The sequence below is a fragment of the Canis lupus genome, chromosome 13 (genome assembly GCF_011100685.1).
Source record: "Canis lupus familiaris isolate Mischka breed German Shepherd chromosome 13, alternate assembly UU_Cfam_GSD_1.0, whole genome shotgun sequence".
Classification (NCBI taxonomy): domain Eukaryota; kingdom Metazoa; phylum Chordata; class Mammalia; order Carnivora; family Canidae; genus Canis; species Canis lupus.
The window spans coordinates 48,383,888-48,407,396 of NC_049234.1; the positions used below are offsets into that span (position 1 = coordinate 48,383,888).

Sequence of the window (23,509 nt, forward strand, 5' to 3'; positions counted from 1 at the left end):
TGACATCTAACATGATAGTTCTTATCCTTCCCAAACACAAAGACCTTAAAAGAAATTTACCACTTCATCCCATCTTAACCATTCTCTATTATTTTATTCCAACTTTATTTTTTATACAAGTTTGTCAATAACATCATTTTATGAAATAAGTGCCTACTCAGTTACCTAAGTAAACACCTCACCTGCTAATTACATCGTTTATCATTGTCCACCACATCTCACTCTTTTCTTCTGGGTTTGATTTCCTTCATTTATTTATTTATTTATTTATTTATTTACTTACTTACTTATTTATTTATTTATGATAGTCACAGAGAGAGAGAGAGAGAGGCAGAGACATAGGCAGAGGGAGAAGCAGGCTCCATGCACCAGGAGCCCGACGTGGGATTCGATCCCGGGTCTCCAGGATTGCACCCTGGGCCAAAGGCAGGCACCAAACTGCTGCGCCACCCAGGGATCCTGATTGCCTTCTTTCCAAAGGACGTGCTCATGTACTTTTTTCAGTAGGACCCTATGAGTAATGAATTACGTTACTTCAATTTTCAAAAATTCTATTATCCTTGAATGGTAGTTTCTTGTGCATAGATTCTAATTGACAGTTACTTTGCTTTAATATTTTGAAATGGGATTCCACTGATTTCTGGATCATATTATTACTGTTGTTGGTCTAATTATCACTCCTCTAGGTAATTTGTTTTTCTTCTCTGGCTGCCTTTAAGATTTTGTGTGTGTGTTTTGTCTGACTTAAATTTTTGCTTCTGGGGGTATCTGGGTGGCTCAGTGGTTGAGCATCTGCCTTCGGCTCAGGGCATGACCCCAGGATCCTGGGATGGAGTCCACATTGGGCTCCCTGCAGGGAGCCTGCTTCTCCCTCTGCCTGTGTCTCTCATGGATAAGTAGATAAAATCTTTTAAAAAAATAAAAATAAATTTTTGCTTCTGTGTCTAGATATCTTTATTTTTTCTGCCTAAGTTTCATTATGTTCCTTAGATATGAAGAGTCACAATTTTAATTAAATTGGAAAATTTTTCAACTGCTACCTTTTCAAACTTTGTGTGTTCTGCATTTTCTCTCTTCTGGCCTCCTCTTGGTTATTGGTTGGCTCACTTCCTTCTCCCTCCTTGTTTCTTTCCTTCTTTCATTTTCAATCTCTATGAATTTCACTGTTTTCTGAATATCTACCACAGAAATAGTTTCCCAGTCTCTTTTCAGCTCTCTAATGGGCTTTCCAATCACTTTTTGCCTTTTTTTTTTTAAGATTTATGTATTTATTTTAGAGAGGCAGAGGAGGGATAGAGGGAGAGGGACAGAGTGGAGGAGGGATAGAGGGAGAAGGGAGAGATTCCCAAGCAGACTCCATGCTGAGCACGGAGCCCAACTCGGGGCTCAATCCCAGGATCATGAGACCATGACCTGAGCTGAAACCAAGAGTCAGAAGCTTACCAACTGCTCCACCCAGGTGCCAGGCACCCCATGCACTTTTGCCTTTTCTAGAACTTATATTTGTGCCTATAAAACTTGCCTGGTCTTCTCCAACAGTGCATTATTTCTAGGGTTTTGACTCCTTCTATTGTGTCTTGGAACATTTTGAACATATTAGTTTTATACCTCTCAGATTGTGATTTAGTTATCTCAACTTCTTAGAGCTCTGTATTCCTGATTTTTGTCACTCATAGATATGGATTCCATGAGTCCAATACTTTTTAGGAACCCACCTTTAGTGTGAGTTCTTTTTGCTCTGATGATCTTTTTCAGGTGGTTTGGCATTCGCTTGTAGCAGCAGAAGCATCAAAGGTTTAGACCAAAATTTTATGTTATTTTTTTGGTTAAGAAAGATAACTGAGTGAAAAGATAGAACCATTGCCCAGGAAACTGGATCTAAGGTAAACAGGTAGAAGGCAGACAGTAGAGTTTTGAGCAGAGGAGTGACATGATTCACTTACATTTTTAACAAGATTACTCTGGCTACTGTGTGGAGAATAGACTATAAAGGGGACAAGGAATAGAAATCAGATACTAGCTGGGAAGCTATTACAATAATACAGTAGAGAGGGAAAAGTGGTTTGGACCAGGGTAGTAGGAATGACTCGGTAAGAAATGGTCAGATTATGAATGTACTTCTCTAACATTTTTTTATTGTAAAATGCAATAAAAAGTACATAAAAGCACATGAAACACAAGTATAGAGCATAACAATAATTATAAAGTAAACATCTCTATAGCCACCACACAGATCAATAAATAGAGCACCACCAGGACCCCAGAAGTCCCTCACATAAACCTCTTACCAAACACAAACTTTTCTCCCTTGAAAGTGACCTGCCTTTTATAATAGTCATTTCTTTGCTTTTCTTTCCTGTTTTTAAACTTTATATAAGTAGGATTATACAGTGTGTAATTTGTCACCTTGTCTTGTCTCACCCAACACTGTTTGTAAGATTTATCCATATTGCATGGAGCTATACTAGGTTCCTTGCAATCTCTCTAGAATATTGGATTGTCTGAAAATGGATCACTGTATTTACCTAGTCAATTGTTTATAGACATTTGGGTTGTTTCCAGTTTTGACCTATCATGAATGTCCTTTGAATATTATTGTCTATATCTCCTGGAGCACATGCATGTGCCTTGCTCTAACATACATCCAGGAGTGGAATTGCTAAGTCATAGAATATGATACATTCAACTTTACTAGATAATGCCAACCTGTTTCCCAAGGTGGTTGTAACCATTTCTCCTGCCTCAGCATGTTTTGATGATTCCAGTTGCTCTAGAATTTTAACACCTAGTATCTCAGTTGTTTTAATTTTAGCCATTCTGATGTAATATTATATTCCATTTAATTTTCAATTCCCTGATTATCTATGTGATCAGTCACATTTTTATATGTTCTTGGTAGTCTGAATATCTTTGGGGAAGTCCTGCTCAAGTCTTTTGCCCATTCTTTGCCTGTCCTTTTTTTCTTTTTTCATTTTTAAAATGTTTTTTATTTAATTGTATATTAGCTTTATGTATAGTAAATACCTTTCCCCATTCTGTGCCTTGTATTTCACTCTATGATGTCTTTTGATGAAAATAAGATTTGAATTTTTATGTTGCAGAATGTACTGATATTTTCTTCCAGTTGTTTTTTATATCTTGGGGTGGGGCGGAGAGAACTTCCCTACCAGGAGATCAAGTGGTTTCTTTCTTTTTTTTTTTTTTTTAATTTTTTTTATTTATTTATTTATGATAGTCACACAGAGAGAGAGAGGCAGAGACATAGGCAGAGGGAGAAGCAGGCTCCATGCACCGGGAGCCTGACGTGGGATTCGATCCCGGGTCTCCAGGATCGCGCCCTGGGCCAAAGGCAGGCGCTAAACCAATGCGCCACCCAGGGATCCCCAATCAAGTGGTTTCTTATATAACCTTCTAGAAGATAAAGGAGAAAGTAGTCTCCTATATTATCTTCTAGATTTATTTTTGCCTTTCACACTAGGCCTCTAATCCACCTGGAATTGATTTTTTTTACTAATGGAGTAAGGAAGGGATCCCATTTCTTTCTCTCTCTTCTGTCACCACTCATGTCTATCTCCAGAGATTTATTCATCTGTCCTAGCCTCACTTACAAAGTACATCCTTTCCCCACTGATGTATCACACAACCTCAATCATACATCAAGTGTTTGTACATATGGGGATTTGTTTCTGGGCTCTCCACCATGCTCCACTGTCTATTGTCTATCCCTACTTTCATTCCACACTGACATCATTACTACAGCTCTGTGTTAGCCTTGATGTGTCATAGAATAAACCCTCCAATCTCCTTCAACTTCAAGAGTGCCTTGGCCATCTTCAGCCTTTCCTACTTCCATATAAATTTTATATTTTTATTTTTTTAAAGATTTATTTATTTCAGAGAGAGAGAGAGTGGAAACAGGGAGAGCGGCAGAAGAAGAGGGAGAGAATCTCAAGCAGACACCCCACTGAGCATGGATTCCAATGTGGGGCTCAGTCTCACAACCCTGAGATCATGACCTGAGCTGAAGTCAAGAGTCTAATCCTCAACTGACTGAGCCACCCAGGGACTCCTTCCATATAAATTTTAGAATCAGGTTTTTAAATTCCACAAAAAGTTGGAATTTGATCAGGATTACATTTATTCTATAAACCAGTCTGGGAAGAACTGTCTGTCATCCTAACCAATCTGTCATCTCAGTATAGCTCTCATTTTAGATACGTCTTTTTTAATCCCAGTATGATTTTATTTTCTTTGAAAAAGACTTACATATATTTTATGGGATTTAGTCCTAAACACATAATATTTTATGCCATTTAAAATCATATCTCTAAAACAATTATTTTCTGTGTTTGCTAGGAAATAAAATGATCAATATTTATAAATTGATCTTTGTATCCAGCAACCTTTCCGAATTCTCCCATTAGTTCTAATATCTTGTCTGTAGATTTTATTGGAGTTTCTTATAATCTTCAAATAATGACAGCTTGTTTCTTACTTTGCAGTTCTTAGAAATTTCCTCTTTTCCTTACTTACTAAGCTGGTTAGGGTCTTTCATAAAGCATTGACTCCAAAGGTTTCATTGAATTGACTGAATTTGGGTTTCATGTTTCGAAGGCACAACCAAGAGGAGTTGCTGACCAATTATAGTTAGGCAGTGAGAGAGAGAGGAATCAAGGTTGAGTTGAAAGTTTTTGCCCTGAACATCTGGAAGAATGGCACTGTCATCTACTGCAGGCAAAGCCAGAGATCTGTTGATCATATACTGTTGGTAATTTCAATGAAGATAGATAAAAATTGACTTATACTTAGTGGTGATGATCTCTCTCTCTCTCTTTAGCCTGGTTTTCCACGTCTGAAATAATTCACTCCAGTAACGGATTTAAACATATACAAATGCTCTCAGTAGGGTTTGACTTGTGACTTCCTATTTAGCCACTGCCCTCTACAAGGGGGCTTGCCTGAATATGAACTGTGCACTCTGATTAAAATCTGAACCAAAAACAGAGAAAGAGATACTTTGCCCTCTAGCCTCAATCTTTCCTATTTTATTACACACAAACACACACCTATCTTGTTTTGCAAACTTTCCCAAGTCAAATAATTAAAAGAGAATCTCTCTCACCAAGGAAGCCTAATGCCTGCAAGTAGTTTGTCTGGAAAGAGGTTCTAGAACGGCCAGCTGCATTTCTGTGGTGTTAACCTAAAAACAATGAAGAGAAATGAAGGGGTAACTCCCAAGGAAGAGATTCTGGGTCAGACAAGAGCTCATTGTCCCAGCTAGAAGGCCAATTTGACCATCCTTTATCACATAGCTCTCAGGGCACTGGTAAAGCCTTAGGCATTCTTGCACAAAGAAGCAAAACTGTAACAATCCTTTGGTTGTTTAACCTACCCACCCCAGTTCCCTGATGTTTATTCAACACACATGTAAGACATCTCATTGGGGGTAAGTGCAATAAGCCAGCTGCCTCTTCCCCCTCTCGCCCCTCACCTGCCACCCAATCTCAACAAAGTAAGCTCCAAAAAGGCAGTGGCATTGTCCTGTAAACCTCTCTGTCCTCACTGTCCAAAACGGTGTCTATCCTATAAGAGGCATACAATCTTTTTTAGAATTGACATTTTAAAGGGTTTTTTTAATTATCTTTTTTTTAAGATCTTATTTTTATTTATTCATGAGAGACACAGAGAGAGAGAGAGAGAGAGAGGCAGAGACACAGGCAGAGGGAGAAGCAGGCTCCATGCAGGGAGCCTGATGTGGGACTCGATCCTAGGTCCCCAGGATCACGCCCTGGGTGGAAGGCAGGCACTTAACTGCTGAGCCATCCAGGGATCCCTAACATTTTAACGGCTTTTTAAAAATTACCTCAAAGGGTTAAATTTTCATTTACCGCAACTGAAAAACTCCATACTTAAATTGACTTTACTGACTTAAACTAAGTCAAAATTTTAAATGTTTAAAATTGATGAGTCACTTAATAGCACTGTCATCACGTAGAGTTAAAAAACTGCCTCTAGGGAGTGCAAGTCTAAGGAAAGGAATGCCATTTTTAAAAATACAACCTTTAGCACTTTCACTTTTGGGTCCTTTGCCATTGCCTTGATTTTCTACTTTAGATGTGTAAATTACACACATTCCCAACATCCTAATACAACCCTTCATTTGGGGGACGACCCGCCTTCCTCATCAACATACACCCAGACCTGCATTAGTGGTTGTTTGCACTCCCAGCCGTGTATTCGAGAGTCAGCTTTTTTGCACTGACCCTCCCGTTTCAGCCATCACCCTAAAGGGCGCTCCGTGTTCCTAGGCTTTATCACTATCGTGTGAACGTGGGCACTGATACCACGACGTGTTGTTGCAACAGGATTTAACTAAACGCCCTACACTCGGCGGGATGAGCCCTGGGTGGTATGCTGTATGTTGGCAAACTGAACTCCAATTAAAAAAAAGAAAGAAAAGGAAAGAAAAGGAAAGAAAAGGAAAGGAAAGGAAAGAAAAGAAGAAAAGAAAAGAAAGAAAGAAAGAAAAGAAAGAAAGAAAGAAAAGAAAGAAAGAAAGAAAGAAAAAGAAAGAAAGAAAGAAAGAAAGAAAGAAAGAAAGAAAGAAAGAAAGAAAGAAAGAAAGAAAGAAAGAAAGAAAGAAAGAAAGAAAGAAAGAAAGAAAGAAAGAATGTTTGTGAGTCGGGGGATCCCCGGGTGGCTCAGCGGTTTAGCACCCGCCTTCAGCCCGGGGTGTGATCCTGGGGTCCCGGGATCGAGTCCCCCATCGGGCCCCCTGCAGGGAGCCTGCTTCTCCCTCTGCCTGGGTCTCTGCCCCGTCTCTCTCTCTCTCTCTCTCATAAACAAATAAATAAAATCTTTAAAAAAGAAAAAGAAAAACTAAACGCCGTAAAGTGAAGCGTTCAGGGTTGATTCCGCTTTTCCACCGACAGCACCGCAGCAGCGCAGACTTCGTGGCAGGTCTTCGAGTCGCAGGGTTGGGTCGCTCCCCGGTTCCGCCGGAGGGTCCCGGAGTCCGCTTAGGGACCCAGCGCGGCCGCCCGGCGCCAGCGTGGCCCCGCCCCCCGGTGGGCGTGGCCACGCGCGTCCCCGCCCCCGCTGCGTCCCGACGCCCCGCCCCGCGGAGCCTGGCGTGTGCGCGCGGGCGGCGGCGGCGGCGGCTGCTGCGGCCGGTGGAGCTCGGGGGCTCCGGGCCCTGGGAGCTCGGGGCGGCGCGCGGGCCATGGCTCCGTGGGCCGGGGCCGAGCTCTGGGCGCTGACGCCGCTGCGCGCCCTGTGGCTCACGCTGACCGCCGCCTTCCTGCTGACCCTGCTGCTGCAGCTCGTGCCGCCCGGCCTGCTCCCGGCCTGCGCGCTTTTCCAGGACCTGATCCGCTATGGGAAAACCAAGCGCGAGGGGCCGTCGCGCCCGGCCGCCTGCCGGGTCTTTGACGTCCCCAAGAGGTAACCGCGCCCCGGCTGCAGCCCGGGAAGCCGAGGCGCGGAGAGCCCGGGGCGCGGCTCGGGCGGCCGGCAGGGGGCAGCAGAGGCGGGCGCGGGCTCCCCGCGCGGCGCTGCCGGGGCCGGGCCTCGGGGCGCTGCGGCGTCCGCGTCGGGCCCGGGCGGGGTGCGGGGGGCAGGGGATGCCCGAGGCCCGCGGAGCCTCTCCCTCGGGGCAATGGCAGCGCTTCCGACTGTAGGCCTGGTCCCCGGGCGGCAGGTTAAAGCCTTTGGGCCCCCAGTTCTTCCCCCGCCCCCCCCCCCTGCACTGTAGGGCGCATCATGTAGCTTGAGGCCCCTCACTTGTGGACGCGAGGCAGGCCTCAGTTTCCCCCATTTGTCTCCGACCCGCGAAGTCAGGACGGGGGAGGCGGCGAGCCGCGGGCCTGCCACCCGGCGCCACCCCCTCCGGCCGCACGGGCACCGACCCTCCCCCTCGCTCGCACCTGGGCGCCCTCCCCTCCGCCCCCGGGAGAGCGGCCCAAGCCTGAGCCCGCAGCTCTATCCGACTCTCAACAGACTTCACGACCAAGTTCGACGAAAGATTAAATCGTTAGGGCTTAAAGTAGGCTGCTTTCAGGAATCGTAAAGACGTGTTATAGTTTGCCTTTGTTTTTGTTGTTGTTGTTGTTGTCTTTTACTTTGAATTCAGAACACAGCGGGGAAGAGTCAGCCAAACACTTCTGGACGGTCTGGAGAGAAGCATTTCTGACTTTAAGATGCACCTAGGGCAGCCCGGGTGGCCCAGCGGTTTAGCGCCGCCTTCAGCCCAAGGTGTGATCCTGGAGACCCGGGATCGAATCCCACGTCGGGCTCCCGGTGCATGGAGCCTGCTTCTCCCCCTGCCTGGGTCTCTGCTTCTCTCTGTGTCTCTCATGAATAAGTAAATGAAATCTTTAAAAAAAAAAAAAAAAAAGATGCATCCTAAATGCATGTATGTAGGAAGGAGTCTAGAGGAATGTGAAAAGGTTTCTAATGTGTCAAAACACCCGGGGTTATCGTTTGAACCTCTCAGAGACTGTCCCAGGTCCCCAGACAAGAATGTGGGCTGTCATGTGGTTTCTGAAACGGAGATAACCCCCCACTTGTGTCTGTTGGAGAAACAGTTGCCAGGTGTTGACGCTGAGAAGGAAGAACTGGGTCACCCAGGAGAGGAGGAAGGAGAATGAGGCCATGGGAGGAGGTAGAGGTATTTAGCACAGGTTAGTCAATTTTTAATCAAGTCCGGTTGCAGTACATCCTTTTCTGCTTTCCGGGAGTGGCACTCCCGGATTATCACTTTTTTAATTGATAAAGTGAAGGAAAAAAATTTTTTTAAGATTTTATTTATTTATTCATGAAAGACATAAAGAGAGGCAGAGACATAGGCAGAGGGAGAAGCAGGCTCCATCCCGAGTCTCCAGGATCACACCCTGGGCGGGAGGCAGATGCTCAACCGCTGAGCCACACAAGTGTCCCGAAAAAAAATTTTTTTTAAAGATTTTTTTTTTTAATTTGTTTATGATAGTCATACAGAGAGAGAGAGAGGCAGAGACACAGGCAGAGGGAGAAGCAGGCTCCATGCAGGGAGCCGGATGTGGGACTTGATCCCAGGTCTCCAGGATCATGCCCTGGGCCAAAGGCAGGTGCTCAACCGCTGAGCCACACAGGTGTCCCGGAAAAATTATTTCTTAGTGTGAATTCTAACAACTTGTTTCCTGAATTTTGAAAAAGGTATTGGTGTCCCTAGATTAGACTCATTCAAATCATTCCCCACAGCCAACCATTTCTCAGGCTCCCGTACCCCAGCTGTTAGTACTCAAAGGTGCGACCGCTAAGGAACAGACTTGGTGCTTTACTTCATTCGTTACTACTCTTTGGGCTTGTTGCAGTTTCTCCCATAATTTACACCTTTTTCTTCTTTCAGAATTCTAGAGTAGAACCTCCCATGATGTCCAAGGGATGTTTTGTTTATTCAAAATTTACCATTTCTTTGAGTATTGGAAGAAGATACAGCAAGTCCAGGCCAATAAAAAAAAAAATATGCCTAGATACTATTTAAATATTTTTCCTTGTGCAAAATTCAATCATACTCTTAAAAGTGAAAATAAGCCCATGATTTTTACGCTTAGAGGCAGCTGTAAATCACATTTCTGCATCTAAAAATGGTGCTTAGGTGATTTTGTTTGGGGTGATTTTTTTTTCCTAAGGAGGCAGGAATAAACTTAAATCAGTTCATGGCTTGTTCAGTTCTACAACCAATGTTGGGTAGCGTTTTTTCCTAAATTAAGGCGATGGTGCTTTTCTTGTTTTCCTTGTGCTTCATAGCTTACTGACTTCCCAGAAAGTCTAAATAAATAGGTGATCTCCGACATGAGTCAATGCTCTTGACTTGTGTGATGTTTATAAAAGTACTTCTTCTAAATTTCCAAATGGCATCAAAGCATTGCAGTTGAATTAAGCTCTGGTAGCAAAAAAAGCCATCCAGACTTTTCTCCCCAGGGTTCAGCAGTCCTAACCAGAGGTCCAGTGGACAGAATTGAAGGCAAACCTCCATTAGAAAAAAATTACATCTTCACTCACCTGTAGCCAAAATTCAGCATTTCCCTAATAATATATGTAATCAACAAACCACAATAGAACTAGCAGTACTTGCAATATTGGGACAACTTTTTAATTTTTTTTATTTTATTTTTTTGGAACAACTTTTTTAATATCACATTAAGATTTTTGAAGAAACCTCAGAACATTATTTTCATCACCACAGGAATGAATCACTGGATCTTATTATTTGAGAACAGTAATTTAGCACATATATTACTATATCACAAATTTCTTTTTTGGTAATTATGTTATCTATGCTTCAATATAATTGGTTTCCTTGGTAATCCCTATGTATTTTGTGATACCATTTTAAGAAGTGGCCAGTACCCTTCAACAGACTACCAAAGGAATCCATGGAAGAAAAATGTAAAGAATCCCTGCTGTAGACTAAAAACTGGCCATAAGTTTACATTTGTCTTGTTATCATATCCCTGGTTCAGTGCCTGACAAATACAAGGTCCTTGATCACTATATTTTGAATGAATTTTAAGGAAAAAAGGGTTTAGTTTTAGTTGGTTTGTTGATTAGCTGCTTACTCAGAATAACTTTGGATGAGATACCTTCTCTTTCAATTATTGAATCCGCATTTATAGAGTATTTGTGTGCCAGGAGCTTTGGTTCTTATAAGGCAGTAATTATGTGAACAAATCTTACAAAACAAGCAAGATAATTTTGTATTAAGTACCTCAGAGAAAGTCCAGCAGGATTACTTGATCGTGAACAAAATGGGGGTGGCCATGACAGTGGCAGTGACAACACTGGAGAGAATGGTCAGGGAGGTGTGGGACAGGAGATGAGTTCACTGCGGGAGGCAGGGCTGGCTCACCAGGGCCCTGGTGGAGGTAAGATTCTGTTCTGAGTGTATGGAAAGCCATTGATGGCTTTAGGATGGGGAAGAAAGCATGACATTCTGTGGTTCGGGTCTTGAAAGGATGGCCAGCCATCGTGTGGAGAAGACTGAATAAGAGGCTGCGATGATGGGTCAGGCAAAAGGCAGTGGTATGGAGTAGAGTGTTCACATAATAGCCCCTCCTTGTCATATGGGCGGTCATGACATTAAAGCACTTAGCACGGGCCAGGCACCTAGTCAGAATTCAGTAAACATTGGTTCACGTCCTTAGCCCCATAACCCCCCTAGTGGCGCCTTGGATCAGTTCTAGCTATCAGCAAACATGTATTATAAGATCCTGCCTCCTGGCTCAGATTCATCCAGTGGCTTCCAACTCACAGGAAGAGCCCAAGATCCAATGTAGTTTTGTTCCTACCACCTCACTGACTTCTGCCCTATAGTTAGCCCCCCATGTGGTACCAATCCAGTTTTGTGGGCCTCTCTATAACCTTCCTTCACACCTCACAGGCCTTTGCACTGCCTGCCGCCCTCCCCCCCAACCCGACCTAGAAAGTTCTTCCCCCACATAGCCACGTGGTTTCTGTCCTCACTTCCTATAATTCTACTCACATATTACCTTCCCAATGAGGTGTTACCTATCCACCCTGTTTAAAAGTATCATTCTACCGTCCCCCATATTCCTTCTCTTCCTGGCATTTATTTTCTCCATAACAGTTACCACCTGCTGGCATGCTATAAATTTACTTTTGTGTGTGTGAGTGTGAGCATAAGTGCCAGGAAGGCTGGAATCCTCTGTTGTTTTCATTGCCGGATACCTAGAGCAGTCCCTAGCTCCTAATAAGCACTAAAATATTTATTGAATCAAGGGAGTGCTTGCTTGGTGCCAAGTCCTGGGTTACCATAAAGATCACCTTCTCCCTCTTCCCACAGGCTTGGAAAACTGCTACAGTTATGCAAAGTGCCAAGGGAGGAAAAAGAGAGAGAATGTCTAAAACAAAAAGAGTAGAGTTCTTAGATCTGTTGTTTGAGACTAAAGCTGGGTCTTTTTAAAAAGCAAGAGTTTTATGGAGCAAAAGATGTTTCTTATAGAGGAAAATCAGGCAAGCAAAACGAGATAGAATGTGTAAAATGTAGGAATTAGAACAGCAATCTGCCTGTGAATCAGAAACATCAGGGCACAAGTAGGGCATAGCAAGATGGGGCTTAGCAACTTCTCCCAAACATATTTGAGCAATTGGTTGACTTTAAGCTTGGTATAAATTGTCAGGAGTAATATAGGGACAGAAAAGCAGGTTCGGGCAGGTCTAGGTTGCATGAACTCGAAGGGCAGCAGTGTGGAGGCGTCTGGGAGGCTCAGTTGGTTAAGTTTCTGAATACCGATCTCAGCTCTGGTCTTGATCCCAGGGCCCCGCATGGAGCCCACTTAAGAAAAAAAAAAAAAAAAAAAGTGCTTTTAACTTCAGAGTCATCTGGGCTGAGTCTGGAGCTAATGCCACCACTTACTGTGTGGCCTTGGATATGTAACTTAGCAGCTAAGCCTTGGTTTTCTCATCTGCCACATGAAGATAACCAAATAAACTTTACAGAGTTGTTTCTGCCTACTTACCAGAAGGATTTTTTTAACTTTAAAAAGAGTGAAATGAAAAAGCAGTGCTTTGTGCATGTGTGGTAACATATACATAACACTTAGCAATTTTTAGCCCTTATCAGATGTACAGTTCATTAGTTTTGAATACATTGACGTTGCTGTGCAGCCATCGCTATCAATCTCCAGAACTTGTCCTCAGCCAGAAGGACTTTAAAATATGTTATTTAAGTTGCTCTGCACAAATGGCTCCCAACACACTGCGTAAAAGCCAGTGTCCTTTTAAGACCCTATAGCATCTGCTTCTCCCACATGACCGCCTAGCCCTCCCCACACAGATGTCCTTTACTGTTCCTCAGAGCCTTTGCGGTTGTCATTTCCTCTGCCTAGAAAATTCTTTCTCTGGGCTTATTCATTCTAGCCAAATGTCACTTCCAGATAGGCCACCCTTGGCCACCCATCCAGAATGGCCTCCCCTCTGCACCCGCCCTGCCCCCTAACCCGACATTATGCTAGATATCCATAGGTTCATTTGTGGACCATATATATGCTGAAAGGTAAACTTCATCAACGCAGAGACCTGGTCTGTTCACTGAGTTCCCAGATCCTAGAACGTTGCCCAGCATGTTCTAAGTTCTCATTAATATTTATGGAGAAATGAAGTGGGTAGAAATGAAGTGGCTGGCCCAGAAGATACTTTTCAAAAGTTGGCCCCTCCCCTCGGTGTGGAAGCCTCCAGAGCAAGGTGCTGCTGACATTCTGCTCTGTTCCTGTAGCTCAGACCATACCAGGGCTCAGTTCTAGGAAGTGTGTCTTAAGAAAGACCCTGGAAGACAACGAAAAACCAGTGGCCAGGTGGGGGGGGGGGGGGGGGTTACTGGAAATGACACAGGTGAACTCTTGAGGAAACTAAGTTCTTGAGCCCAGAGAAGATTGGAATCAGGAACTACAGGCTAGGGATCCCTGGGTGGCTCAGCAGTTTAGCGCTTGCCTTTGGCCCAGGGTACGATCCTGGAGTCCCGGGATCGATTCCCACATCAGGCTCCCAGCATGGAGCCTGCTTCTCCATCCTCCTGTGTCTCTGACTCTCTCTCTCTCTCTCTCTCTCTCTGTGTCTATCTCTATCATAAATAAATAAATCTTTAAAAAAAAATAAAGGAACTACAGGCTAGCTCAGCGGGGGCAGATCCAGTGATAGAATTTGTAATAGTAGTTGGGAGAATTAAGTGAGTTGCTATGGAAGGATCAGATTAGGTCAGTATTTGTCAGACTGGATTGCAGGCACTTCTGGTACAAGCATATTCTAGATCATCTGGAAGAAAAAATCCCTGACGTCGATTTACTTTTGTGTGACTAATAAGACAAGGAGGTGGCTTAATACAAAGTGATATGTCGAAGACCAAAGAAGACACCCTGCTGAGTCAGAAGGATTTTGAGTTGACTTAAAGAAAAATAGAAGTATAGGTTAAGGGACCTCAGAAGAACCCGTGTTCAGCCTTTGTGCTATAGTAGATGATTTCATCTCAGTAAACCAACATCCTCTTTCACATTACAGTAACATTGCTAATTCCAATTTTCATTGGCCCCGGCTTTATTTGTATTTTCATTTGTAACTACGTTGATTGCAAAATAGGCACTGTATTTGATGGGAGCTATAACCATCAGGAGTTGATACCTCATTTTATGAGTTAATATTTGTCATGTTATTATAAAAGTAATTTAGGTCAACACAATTTAGGAAAACACTGAATCAGAAGACCTTTAAGGTTCCTGGCAACCCTGAGAGCTTGTGGTTTTGCAAATGTTGTGTAACAGTTGTATGGCTATTGCAGCAACATTGCCCAGGATTTAGAAATCTTTCACACATTTGGCTTGAGTTGGCACAGTCTAGGTTCTCTTTGCCAGGGTCTGGTCCCCCCTATGTTGGAACCTGAGCCAACCCTGTTACCCAGAGATAAGAGAGATTGCTAATTGACCCTCTATCTAGGTTTAACAAGGTCAATCACATTCCCGTTAACCTCAGGAGGCCTCTTTTACCTATGAGTTTACCAGTCCCATCATTTGAAAGATTTTAAAAATCTGAACGCCTGCAGGATTCAGGTTCTATTAAAAAACTAAACTATACTTTGGGAATGGAGGAAAGAGGATCGGGAGCCTAAAAATATTCTTCCTGCACAATGCTTTAAAGTGGACCTCCCCCTGATAACTGCCTAAACTGGTTTAACCTTGCAGGTATTTTTCTCATTTCTACATCATCTCAGTGCTGTGGAATGGCTTCCTGCTTTGGCACCTTACTCAGTCTCTGTTCCTGGGAGTGCCTTTTCCAAACTGGCTTCATGGTCTGCTCAGAATTCTCGGGGCTGCCCAGTTCCAAGGTATGACTCTGCTGGCTAGTTACAACCATTTCATCCTGTTCCTTGTCTTTCAGCCTGCAGGGAGATGTTCCTGGTATTTCACAGGCACCCCCGGGCTCCTCTGTGGGCCCAGGAAGTGGAGGGTGAGGGCAAGAAAGAGTTCTGCATGGTTGTTAGCTAGGTGGCCACAGGGGTGTCTCCATGTCCCTCGCTGAGATCACAACACACTGAGAGTCAGCTGTTCGCCCCAGACTCCCAGCGGGTGCTGTGCTGTGTACAGGACTGGCTGTTCTCTCTCTGATATTTTTAGTACTATCGATAAATTTATGCACTTTATACACTTCATTGGAAAAGCTCTTAGGATCCCTCGGGTTTGCCTTGAAACATTTGTCATTTCTATAGTTGAACCAAAGTCCTGTCTCAGAACCCCAGAAATAAAATAGATAATTACTTTTTGATCGCCAGTTAAAAACGCTTGTTATCCTGTAAGCTTTAGTTATATAATAAAATTGACTATAAATAGTTGTTGACCAGAAGACTATAAAATAGCCTTTAGGGATCCCTGGGTGGCGCAGTGGTTTGGCGCCTGCCTTTGGCCCAGGGCGTGATCCTGGAGACCCGGGATCGAATCCCACGTCAGGGCTCCCGGTGCATGGAGCCTGCTTCTCCCTCTGCCTGTGTCTCTGCCTCTCTCTCTCTCTGTGACTATCATAAAAAAAAATTTAAAAAAATAGCCTTTAAATTCACCTCACTTTACCTCGGATAAAGGATACACAGAACAATTTTAAAAATTAGGACTTGAAGGTGAAAACCATAAGGTGGCCTCAATTAATGTCAGGGAGAGCGTGAGGGGCAGAATTAGAAACAGATTGTTCTGGTGCTATCTCTGTCTTTTGTTCCCACAGCCAAACCACTGGCTCTGTGGGAACAGTCCTTTCCTATATAACCAGAGGGACTTGTTGCAAACGATGACAGCCAGAAGGGAAGACCTATGCAGATTGTACTTGGAAGGGGAGGAGGCCTCAGCATATCCCACTTCACCCACTAAAACTCTATCTCTTCCTTTGTTTACTGTGGGGTTCACTGGGGCTCTGGTATTTGGAGGGTTGGTTGTGAGGAGTTTTATTTGTATACTTGTTTTAACCTATTCCTAACGAGTTAAAACTAGGATTTACTATATGCAAAATACAAAAACACCCAAAGCTATTCTGTACTGATAGAAGTCTGGATAGGCCTTACCCATGGGTGGAGAGGCAGTGCCTGGAGGGGAATACAAGGGAGTGCTAGTTGTGTTCTGCTTCTATGTCCTGGGTGCTGATTATATGGGTGGAATACATGGTTCAGTTTGTAAAAATCTGTTAAGCTGTATCCTCACTGTATTCTTGTGTGTGTGTCTCTGTGTGTGCATGTGACATTCATTTAAAAAAAACATCTAGGTGTTATGTCATTTTAAAAACCAGCATTACTTCCAAATTCTTTTGGCAGAGGGAATGAAAGACAGGTAGGAAGATAGATCTCAAGGCTCACACAGTCCCCTGAAAATTATAATTGTCTCTTTTTTTTTTTCATATGGAAAGAAATGCATAATTCCCTCCGTCTCTGTTCCTGTCCTCTTTTCTGCTTCTTGGCGTGCCTGTGTCTCGTCTCCCTGACCCAGGGATCCCACCAGCTGGGGTTGTTAGAGGTCATCCGAGCATTCTCCTGACCATCTTCATCTGGCTTTTAGTTCCAGGAACCAGAGATCCACAGATAGCAGGTTCTGAGTGCACAGACTCCTTCACAGTGACATACGTCTATGAAAACCGGAAGGCTTTCACATGATGGAGAGTCCAGAAACCTGAGTTTGTGACTAGCCAAATTCCTTAACTTCACATGGCCCACTTCCTCATGACTTAAAAAAAAAAAAAAGTGTTACACTAGATTTTTAGGGTCCTCTCCTAGCTCTAATCTTATTTAAAAATCTGTTGAAACAGCAGGAAAAAAAAAATCTAACTTTGGGTTAATCCTGGAAGGAGAGGTGCTAACATGTTGCATTCTGAATTATAGGGAGTGAGCTGGCGCTGTCTGCATTCTTAGTGTTAGTATTTCTGTGGCTACACAGTTTGCGAAGGCTCTTCGAGTGCCTGTATGTCAGTGTCTTCTCCAATGCTGTGATTCACGTCGTCCAGTACTGTTTTGGACTTGTCTACTATGTCCTCACCGGCCTAACTGTGCTGAGCCAAGTGCCAATGGATGGCAGGAACGGTGAGTGGTCCTTGGGGTCTTCTGTTAGCTGAGTCACACTGGGCCTATGAGGTACTTCTCAGGCAAAGCAGTCCACGAAGCATTACAGAAGTTTGAAAGTAGACCTGCCCAACCCACTTTGCATTTGAAGAGTTTGAACTCAACTAGTAGTTAGAAAATGTCAACATGCCCGAGGGGATATATGTTAACTATTAAAAGAATTGCTAAAACCTGAAAGATGCCAACGTAAGCACTAATGCCTATAGTAAAGGTAGTAAGTGCCAGGTGTTCAGGAGGCTTGGTGTAAGGATGAAGAATTGGGATGTGGATCTCCCTTGGTGGGACTGAAGTCCGTGAACTCATGCGGAGTTACTCTGGGAAGACAGAGGGAGTATGGTTAACAGTTGGACAAGAAACAAAGGAGCACCCAAGAACATAAAAAAGGGTCAGCAAAGAAGGTTGCCCCAGCAAAGGCTCTGTCTCCCTGGGGTGCGGGTGTAAAAGCAGAAGGGTGGTGCAGGATTAAATCTCAGAAAACCCAAGGAGGAAGGGCTAGTGGTGAAAAGTAGTGATTTGAAGAGGGAATAGAGAGCCATTTTGTTGCCATTCAGTTCCTACGATTATTCTGATTATAACAAAGCTTTCCTTCAAGGGAGGCAGCCTGAGCGGAGAGGACAAAAGAGTACTGTAGTGAGTCAGGATTGTGTCTGAACGTTTCTGAGCTTCCACTAGCCAGGAAGAGGGAAGCAAGACCATGACCTTGGTTCATGTGGAGGAAATGAAGTGTGTTTTGGGTGTGTGGCGTGGGGAGGGAGGCTGGAGATCTTACACATTAGGGCTGTCATTTTTGTAAAAACCATGCATGCTTATTACACAGAACTCAAGTCGTTTGGGGTGACTGAAGTTAGCTTTTAGTGCTGAGGCTAACCTCACCCTGGACCTTTGGTATCCCTCTGCCCAGACACTGTACCGAGACCAGTCATGACTGTTTTCTCTAAGTTCAGGTCTTCACATTTCCTAGCCATCCTTGTAAATAGAGACCAAAGTCTAGATGTTTCCAGTACTTGGGGAGTGTGCTTTCTCCTCAGGTTTGATTTCAGGCTTCAGAGTAGCCCCTTGAACATCATCTCTGTTGCTATAGCACAACCCAAGGCCTCTATGGCTTGAGAAATGATCTTTCTTAATTTATGAATTATTTATTGGCTTCAGCCACTCAGCTAGCATCTCTCCATCTGATTCCAGTGAATTTAGCCCTGGTCAGTGTTTCCTCCCTGAGCTCTCTGCTGTGGCCTTCACGTGCAGCCCATATCAAGAGCTTACCTGTTATTCATGGTGAACGGTAATAGGATTTCCACCCAAAGGAGCTTTCCGAAGCACTTGGCTAACCCACCAGCTTTCACTGTGTTAGCCTCCGTTGGCATTCCATATCTCCTCTGGAGCTTCACCTGCTAGCTTGACCCCAGCTTTTGCCCTCCCTTCTATATAAACAGTCAAGAAGAGGCAGCTGAAACACCCACAAAAATCACTTTCTAGACATTGCTTTCTGAAACTGTCTTCTGTTTCATCTGCTTATCTCTCAAGAAGTCCTATGCAGGCATTTGGGACAATATGGGGACAACTGGCTTCTGGAATTCATTGAGAGAGAATACACTGGGACATTTGCCAGCTGCAGTGTCTGACGGGAATAGCCTGGGCTTGGGAGTCAGGGGCACCTGGGTCTGAATTCTGGCTTACTTAGCCACCCTCAGCCTCAGAACCTTCATCTGTAATTAGGGGCACATCCTGATATCAGAGGGTTCTTGTAAAAGAGAAAGAACATCTGTAAGCTGCCCAGACCTTCTCGTCTCCTTATCTTCAAAGTCTTCCTCCAACCACGCTCCATTACACTGCTGTATTTTATTTTCCCCAGGATGCCATCTCTACCTAAACTTGTCTCGGTTATTGATTTGCCTACTTGTTTCTGTCTGCCCCTTGCCACTGGAATGTGGGCTCCTGAGGCCTGAGATCTTGCCTTACTCACTGCTTTATCCCTTGTGCGAGATGCCAGGCTCGGTAGACAGTAATTAAAGAGTAAATAAAGAATTAAATACCACACAGATTGGACGCTCAGCCTTCCACCTGCCTCCCCTTGTCTGCATTATAATTCCAACTTAGTCTTTGCAGTCTTTCCCTCAGAGGTACTTTTCTCTGAATCAGAGTGGGTGAGTTGGCAGTGACGTGAACGCTCAAACACTTGCTTCAGTTTTTAATCCTAAAATGACTTGCTCTTATAGCCCTCCAATACAAAACTATTTTTCATATTTTGTTTATTATTAGCCTATAAAAATATAACCATTCCATTAAATGGTAAGTCTAGTAAACATTAAGAGTCTATCGGAAAGTGTTTATATAGGGCAATTTTTTTAAAGAAATGAACACAGGTTGGTGGACTCCTATTAGTCATTAGCCATCCTCACCTGAGTCCTACTGCAGTGCCCCTAGGGAATAGCAGGATTCCTGGTTCTCTGACCTGAATCAGCTCCATAAGGTCTCTCTTGGTTCCAGCCCCTCAGGCTTTTCCCCTCAGTCAGTCCACAGTCAATGGAACACTTTGTTTCTTCAGTCAAGTTCCTAAGCAGCCTGACTGCTTCCTGCTGACCATAAGGAAGTCCTTACTTTGTTTTCTGACTCCAGTCCTCAGAAGACCTGCTTTCTTCCTGTCGGCTTGGTAGCTGGAGAAGAAAGAGGAAGAAGATACTTTGAGTGTTTCTACTTCTGAACTAAATCTGTCCTGGCTCTTTCTAATCAGAAAGGGAAAACGTTTGGGTTTTCACCTTGCAGTGTACATTTCTCCTCTTTTGCGAAGTCCCACTGTGAGCCTTTACTTCCAGTGGTTTTCTTCATTGGCCGGAGCCAGTCAAGTCAGTGTCCTGCATGCAGGGTCTCCCCTGAGTGGCTTAGGGTGGCAACTCAGGGTGAGATTCCTTTAGGAGTGTTTTCCTGACAGTAGACTATAAGAAAGAAGACATAAAACTAGGCTTAGAAATATAAATGCAAAGCAGTCTTTGCAAGAGTGTGTCACAGGAGTAGGACACAGAGCCAACCTCTGTGCGTGCTTGAAGCATTTGAAGAGGGAGCAGGAGAATGTGTCCATGTGGTAGGAGCTGCCCCTGGCTAAAGAGCATACCCCTTCACCCACAGGGACAGGGTTCTCCCCCTCCAGACTTGGTAAATTATATCAGGATAATTTTCTAGTCGTGAGGAACTGGATAAGTGGATAATTGTGTCCTATGAGCTGTATACTTCCCTGAGCCTCTCAAATTTTGCAGGTTGGCTGATAAGCTAATTCTTTTTTTTTTTTTTTTTTTTCTGTAGTCTATGTGATAGGGAAAAATCTCTTGATGCAAGCTCGGTGGTTCCATATCCTCGGAATGCTGATGTTTATCTGGTCGTCTGCCCATCAGTACAAGTGCCACGTTATTCTTGGCAATCTCAGGAAAAATAAAGCAGGTGAGATGTCTTTTAGAACCTCTGCATGTGCATTTTAACCCTCAGAAGTTCATTGTGTCTGTTTATCTTTTCCTTTCCTGCCCTAAACTAATTGACTAATCTATCCAATACTCATTTTTGATAAGACACCTCTCTGGGTCTTGATCTTCCCCTTTGTAAAACGAGAGCGTTCTGCTGAAAGATTTCCGTGGCCATCTAGCCCTGACATTCTATGGTTCTATTCTGTGCCCGTATTTGGGGGCCTGCACTGCAGATACGGGCTTCACCAGCATGTGAGTATTCGTATCATCATGCTGAGTTAGTGTCATTCCAGCCAAAGCAAAAAAACTTGACTTCTTAGCTAGCTCATGTTGACTTGCCACAGATACAGTTTTTATTAGTTTTTTTGAAGTATCAAAAATGGTATAATACTGTTCAACATTTATAAAGTACTTATGCTATGCCGAACCCTGTTCCTGGTGCTTTACATAGCTTCACAGCACTCACTTGAGGTGAGAACAGTCTCCTCCTCACTATACAGATGAGGAAACTGAGGCACGGAGGTGTTAAACAACTTTTCCAGAGTTCCATGACATGTAAGTAGTAGAGTCAGGATTTGAACTCACGCAGTCTGACTCTGCAGTCTGAGCTCTAATGACTAGGTAGGAGGCTTGGTGGAGAAACAGGCTTCCCTCTGTGCTTATCTTCAGTCGATGGTATAATTTAAACGTGTAGCTTTTTAACACATAGTCAGTTGACAGTGGAAGTGTGACAGGAAGTGGGTTTGCACACAGGTTTGTGATCCTCTTTTTTTAAATCAGAGTTTTTGTAAATTACTTGGGGCCCGAGGTGGTAAGCTTGCTTTCCACAACTTCTATGTTCAGGAAGTCTTCTGTTTCTGTTTCAGGAGTGGTCATCCACTGTAACCACCGAATCCCTTTTGGGGACTGGTTTGAATATGTTTCTTCCCCTAACTACTTAGCAGAGCTGATGATCTACATCTCCATGGCTGTCACCTTTGGATTCCACAACTTAACTTGGTGGCTCGTGGTGACATATGTTTTCTTCAGCCAGGCCCTGTGTGCTCTCCTCAGCCACAAATTCTACAAAAGCAATTTTGTCTCCTATCCAAAGCATAGGAAAGCTTTCCTGCCGTTCCTATTTTAAGATAACCTCAAGGTTGCATGAAGAATGCAAGCCAGGTGACAGGTTCACTTCCTCGAGACAACATCTAGGGACCAAAGTACAGTTCCTGCAGAATGGTTTGAAACTCTGTGCTCCATTTTTATACCCACAAGTCTTCACTGAATGAACAAAGCAATACTCCTCAAGAAAATGAATCTTCAAAGAAGAAATACTTCTGGCAGACCTGGGAGTGCCATGTCTACCTTCAGAGGCTTTATTAAGACCAACCAACTGCTAAAAAGTAGATGAGACTTCTCCAAGCTGGCTCAAAGGGGAAGTACCAAGAATATATAGACACTTCACACATGCACACACATCCCCAGAGGAGGGGAGAAGACCATCCGTGGCTTGGTTTTTGTTAGGGACAAATGAGCGGGACTACATAATAAGCAACATAGTAGGTGCTGAGTAACTGTTGTATTTCAATAAAAAGCAGAAGAGTTTGAAAATAACAATATATAATTTCACACCAACAGATTCAGGGAAAAATGAGTCTGTTGGAGATAGTTTACACTTTCACATATGGCCACCAAAATTTCCAGTTATGTAACCAGCAATCGTGGTTTCCACTCATTTCCCCCTCAAATCATAGCCTAACAGGAGGTTTGAAATCTTTTATTTAATACCTTTTTTTGACATCTCTTCCAAGGAAGTACCTTTAAAGTGAAAGCATCTGAAAATAAAATATTTTTATATTGATGTGTAAAGAGCCTTCAGTGAATAGATCGACCTTTGCTGCAGACTGGATAGAGCTATAGCCTCATTCATACCCAGTTATTCAAACTGGATTAAGCTTTGCCTGAGTTTAACTACCGAACTATTTTAATGCAGTGAATCTGAAGATTTTGGGGAATAAAGTTTACACTAAAATAGTTTATGTTAAAGGAAAAAACATTAGATCAAAGGGAAATAACTGCATGGTTTAAAAGAAAAACAACTTGAAAACTAATGCTAAGGCCGAGCAATGCAGTAAAAACGGTACAACTGTGCAACATAAGATTTCCTGGCTTAGTGACTGGGGCATCAACCTGATTGCTTTTGTGCAGGTGTCATAGTCTACTAGCTACTAAAGTTTTGCACTAATATGCACCTAACTGTGGGAGAAAGAACCTCATCATTAATCAGACACATCATCAAGTGCAGCCTAAGAATGTCCTCCCATCCTCACCCTTGGAGTTGTAAACCAAAGCCGTTAATTGAGATTCTTCTTAATCCAGATTTTCAATGTATGTATATGAAAGCACATTTTTAAAAATAATTCTGCTGTAGCATTTCCTCTCCCATCCACCAAACACCACTCCACTTGGTTGCTCAGTCTATGCAGATAAATGATGTATTCATTTCATTCATCATTTAGGTTTGCCATCCTCAGGACCAGGACTCAGGAATAAAGCTTCCTACACCGGAAATGGAAAGCATGTTGCCATCTGGGCTTAATTCCCACACAAATGGCACACATAATTTTTAATAGCAAACTATTTGGGGAAAGATGTATTTTGCTATAGCATGCCCTTTCATACCTACATTAGTCAAGAATGTGAGTGATGTTCTGTAATCTCATTGTACTTTTAAGTAAAAGGATGATATCCCCTGTGAGGAACCCTATCAGGGGCGGTTAGAAGGCGTTCCCAGTCCCCGGTGTCCTTGTCTCAAGCCTGCTGTTCCCTACTGTCCCTCACATTTGCTTCCATGTCTTTTACTTCCCCTCTCCCTTCCTTGCCCAAACACTGTGCTTCTTAGGTGGAGGCTGAAGACGAAGTAGGGATGTCCTTAAATGGGTTC

At 43.5% G+C, this 23,509-nt stretch overlaps 1 protein-coding gene and 1 long non-coding RNA gene across 2 annotated transcripts in view; one reads left to right on the forward strand and one right to left on the reverse strand.

Moving 5' to 3' along the window:
• LOC111098619 overlaps positions 1 to 5,630 on the reverse strand; it is a 123,432-nt gene extending 117,802 nt beyond the window's left edge. The window contains exon 1 of the long non-coding RNA XR_005369027.1: positions 5,123 to 5,630. This is a non-coding gene — a long non-coding RNA (uncharacterized LOC111098619). The remainder of the gene's footprint in view (positions 1 to 5,122) is intronic.
• A 1,569-nt stretch (positions 5,631 to 7,199) lies between these two features.
• Positions 7,200 to 22,985, forward strand: SRD5A3 (steroid 5 alpha-reductase 3). The gene is made up of 5 exons (XM_038556142.1): positions 7,200 to 7,443; positions 14,730 to 14,872; positions 16,898 to 17,095; positions 20,429 to 20,563; positions 21,450 to 22,985. The coding sequence occupies exons 1-5, from the start codon at positions 7,223 to 7,225 to the stop codon at positions 21,707 to 21,709; spliced, it is 957 nt and encodes a 318-aa protein (XP_038412070.1). The 5' UTR covers positions 7,200 to 7,222; the 3' UTR covers positions 21,710 to 22,985.
• Positions 22,986 to 23,509: the final 524 nt, after the last annotated feature.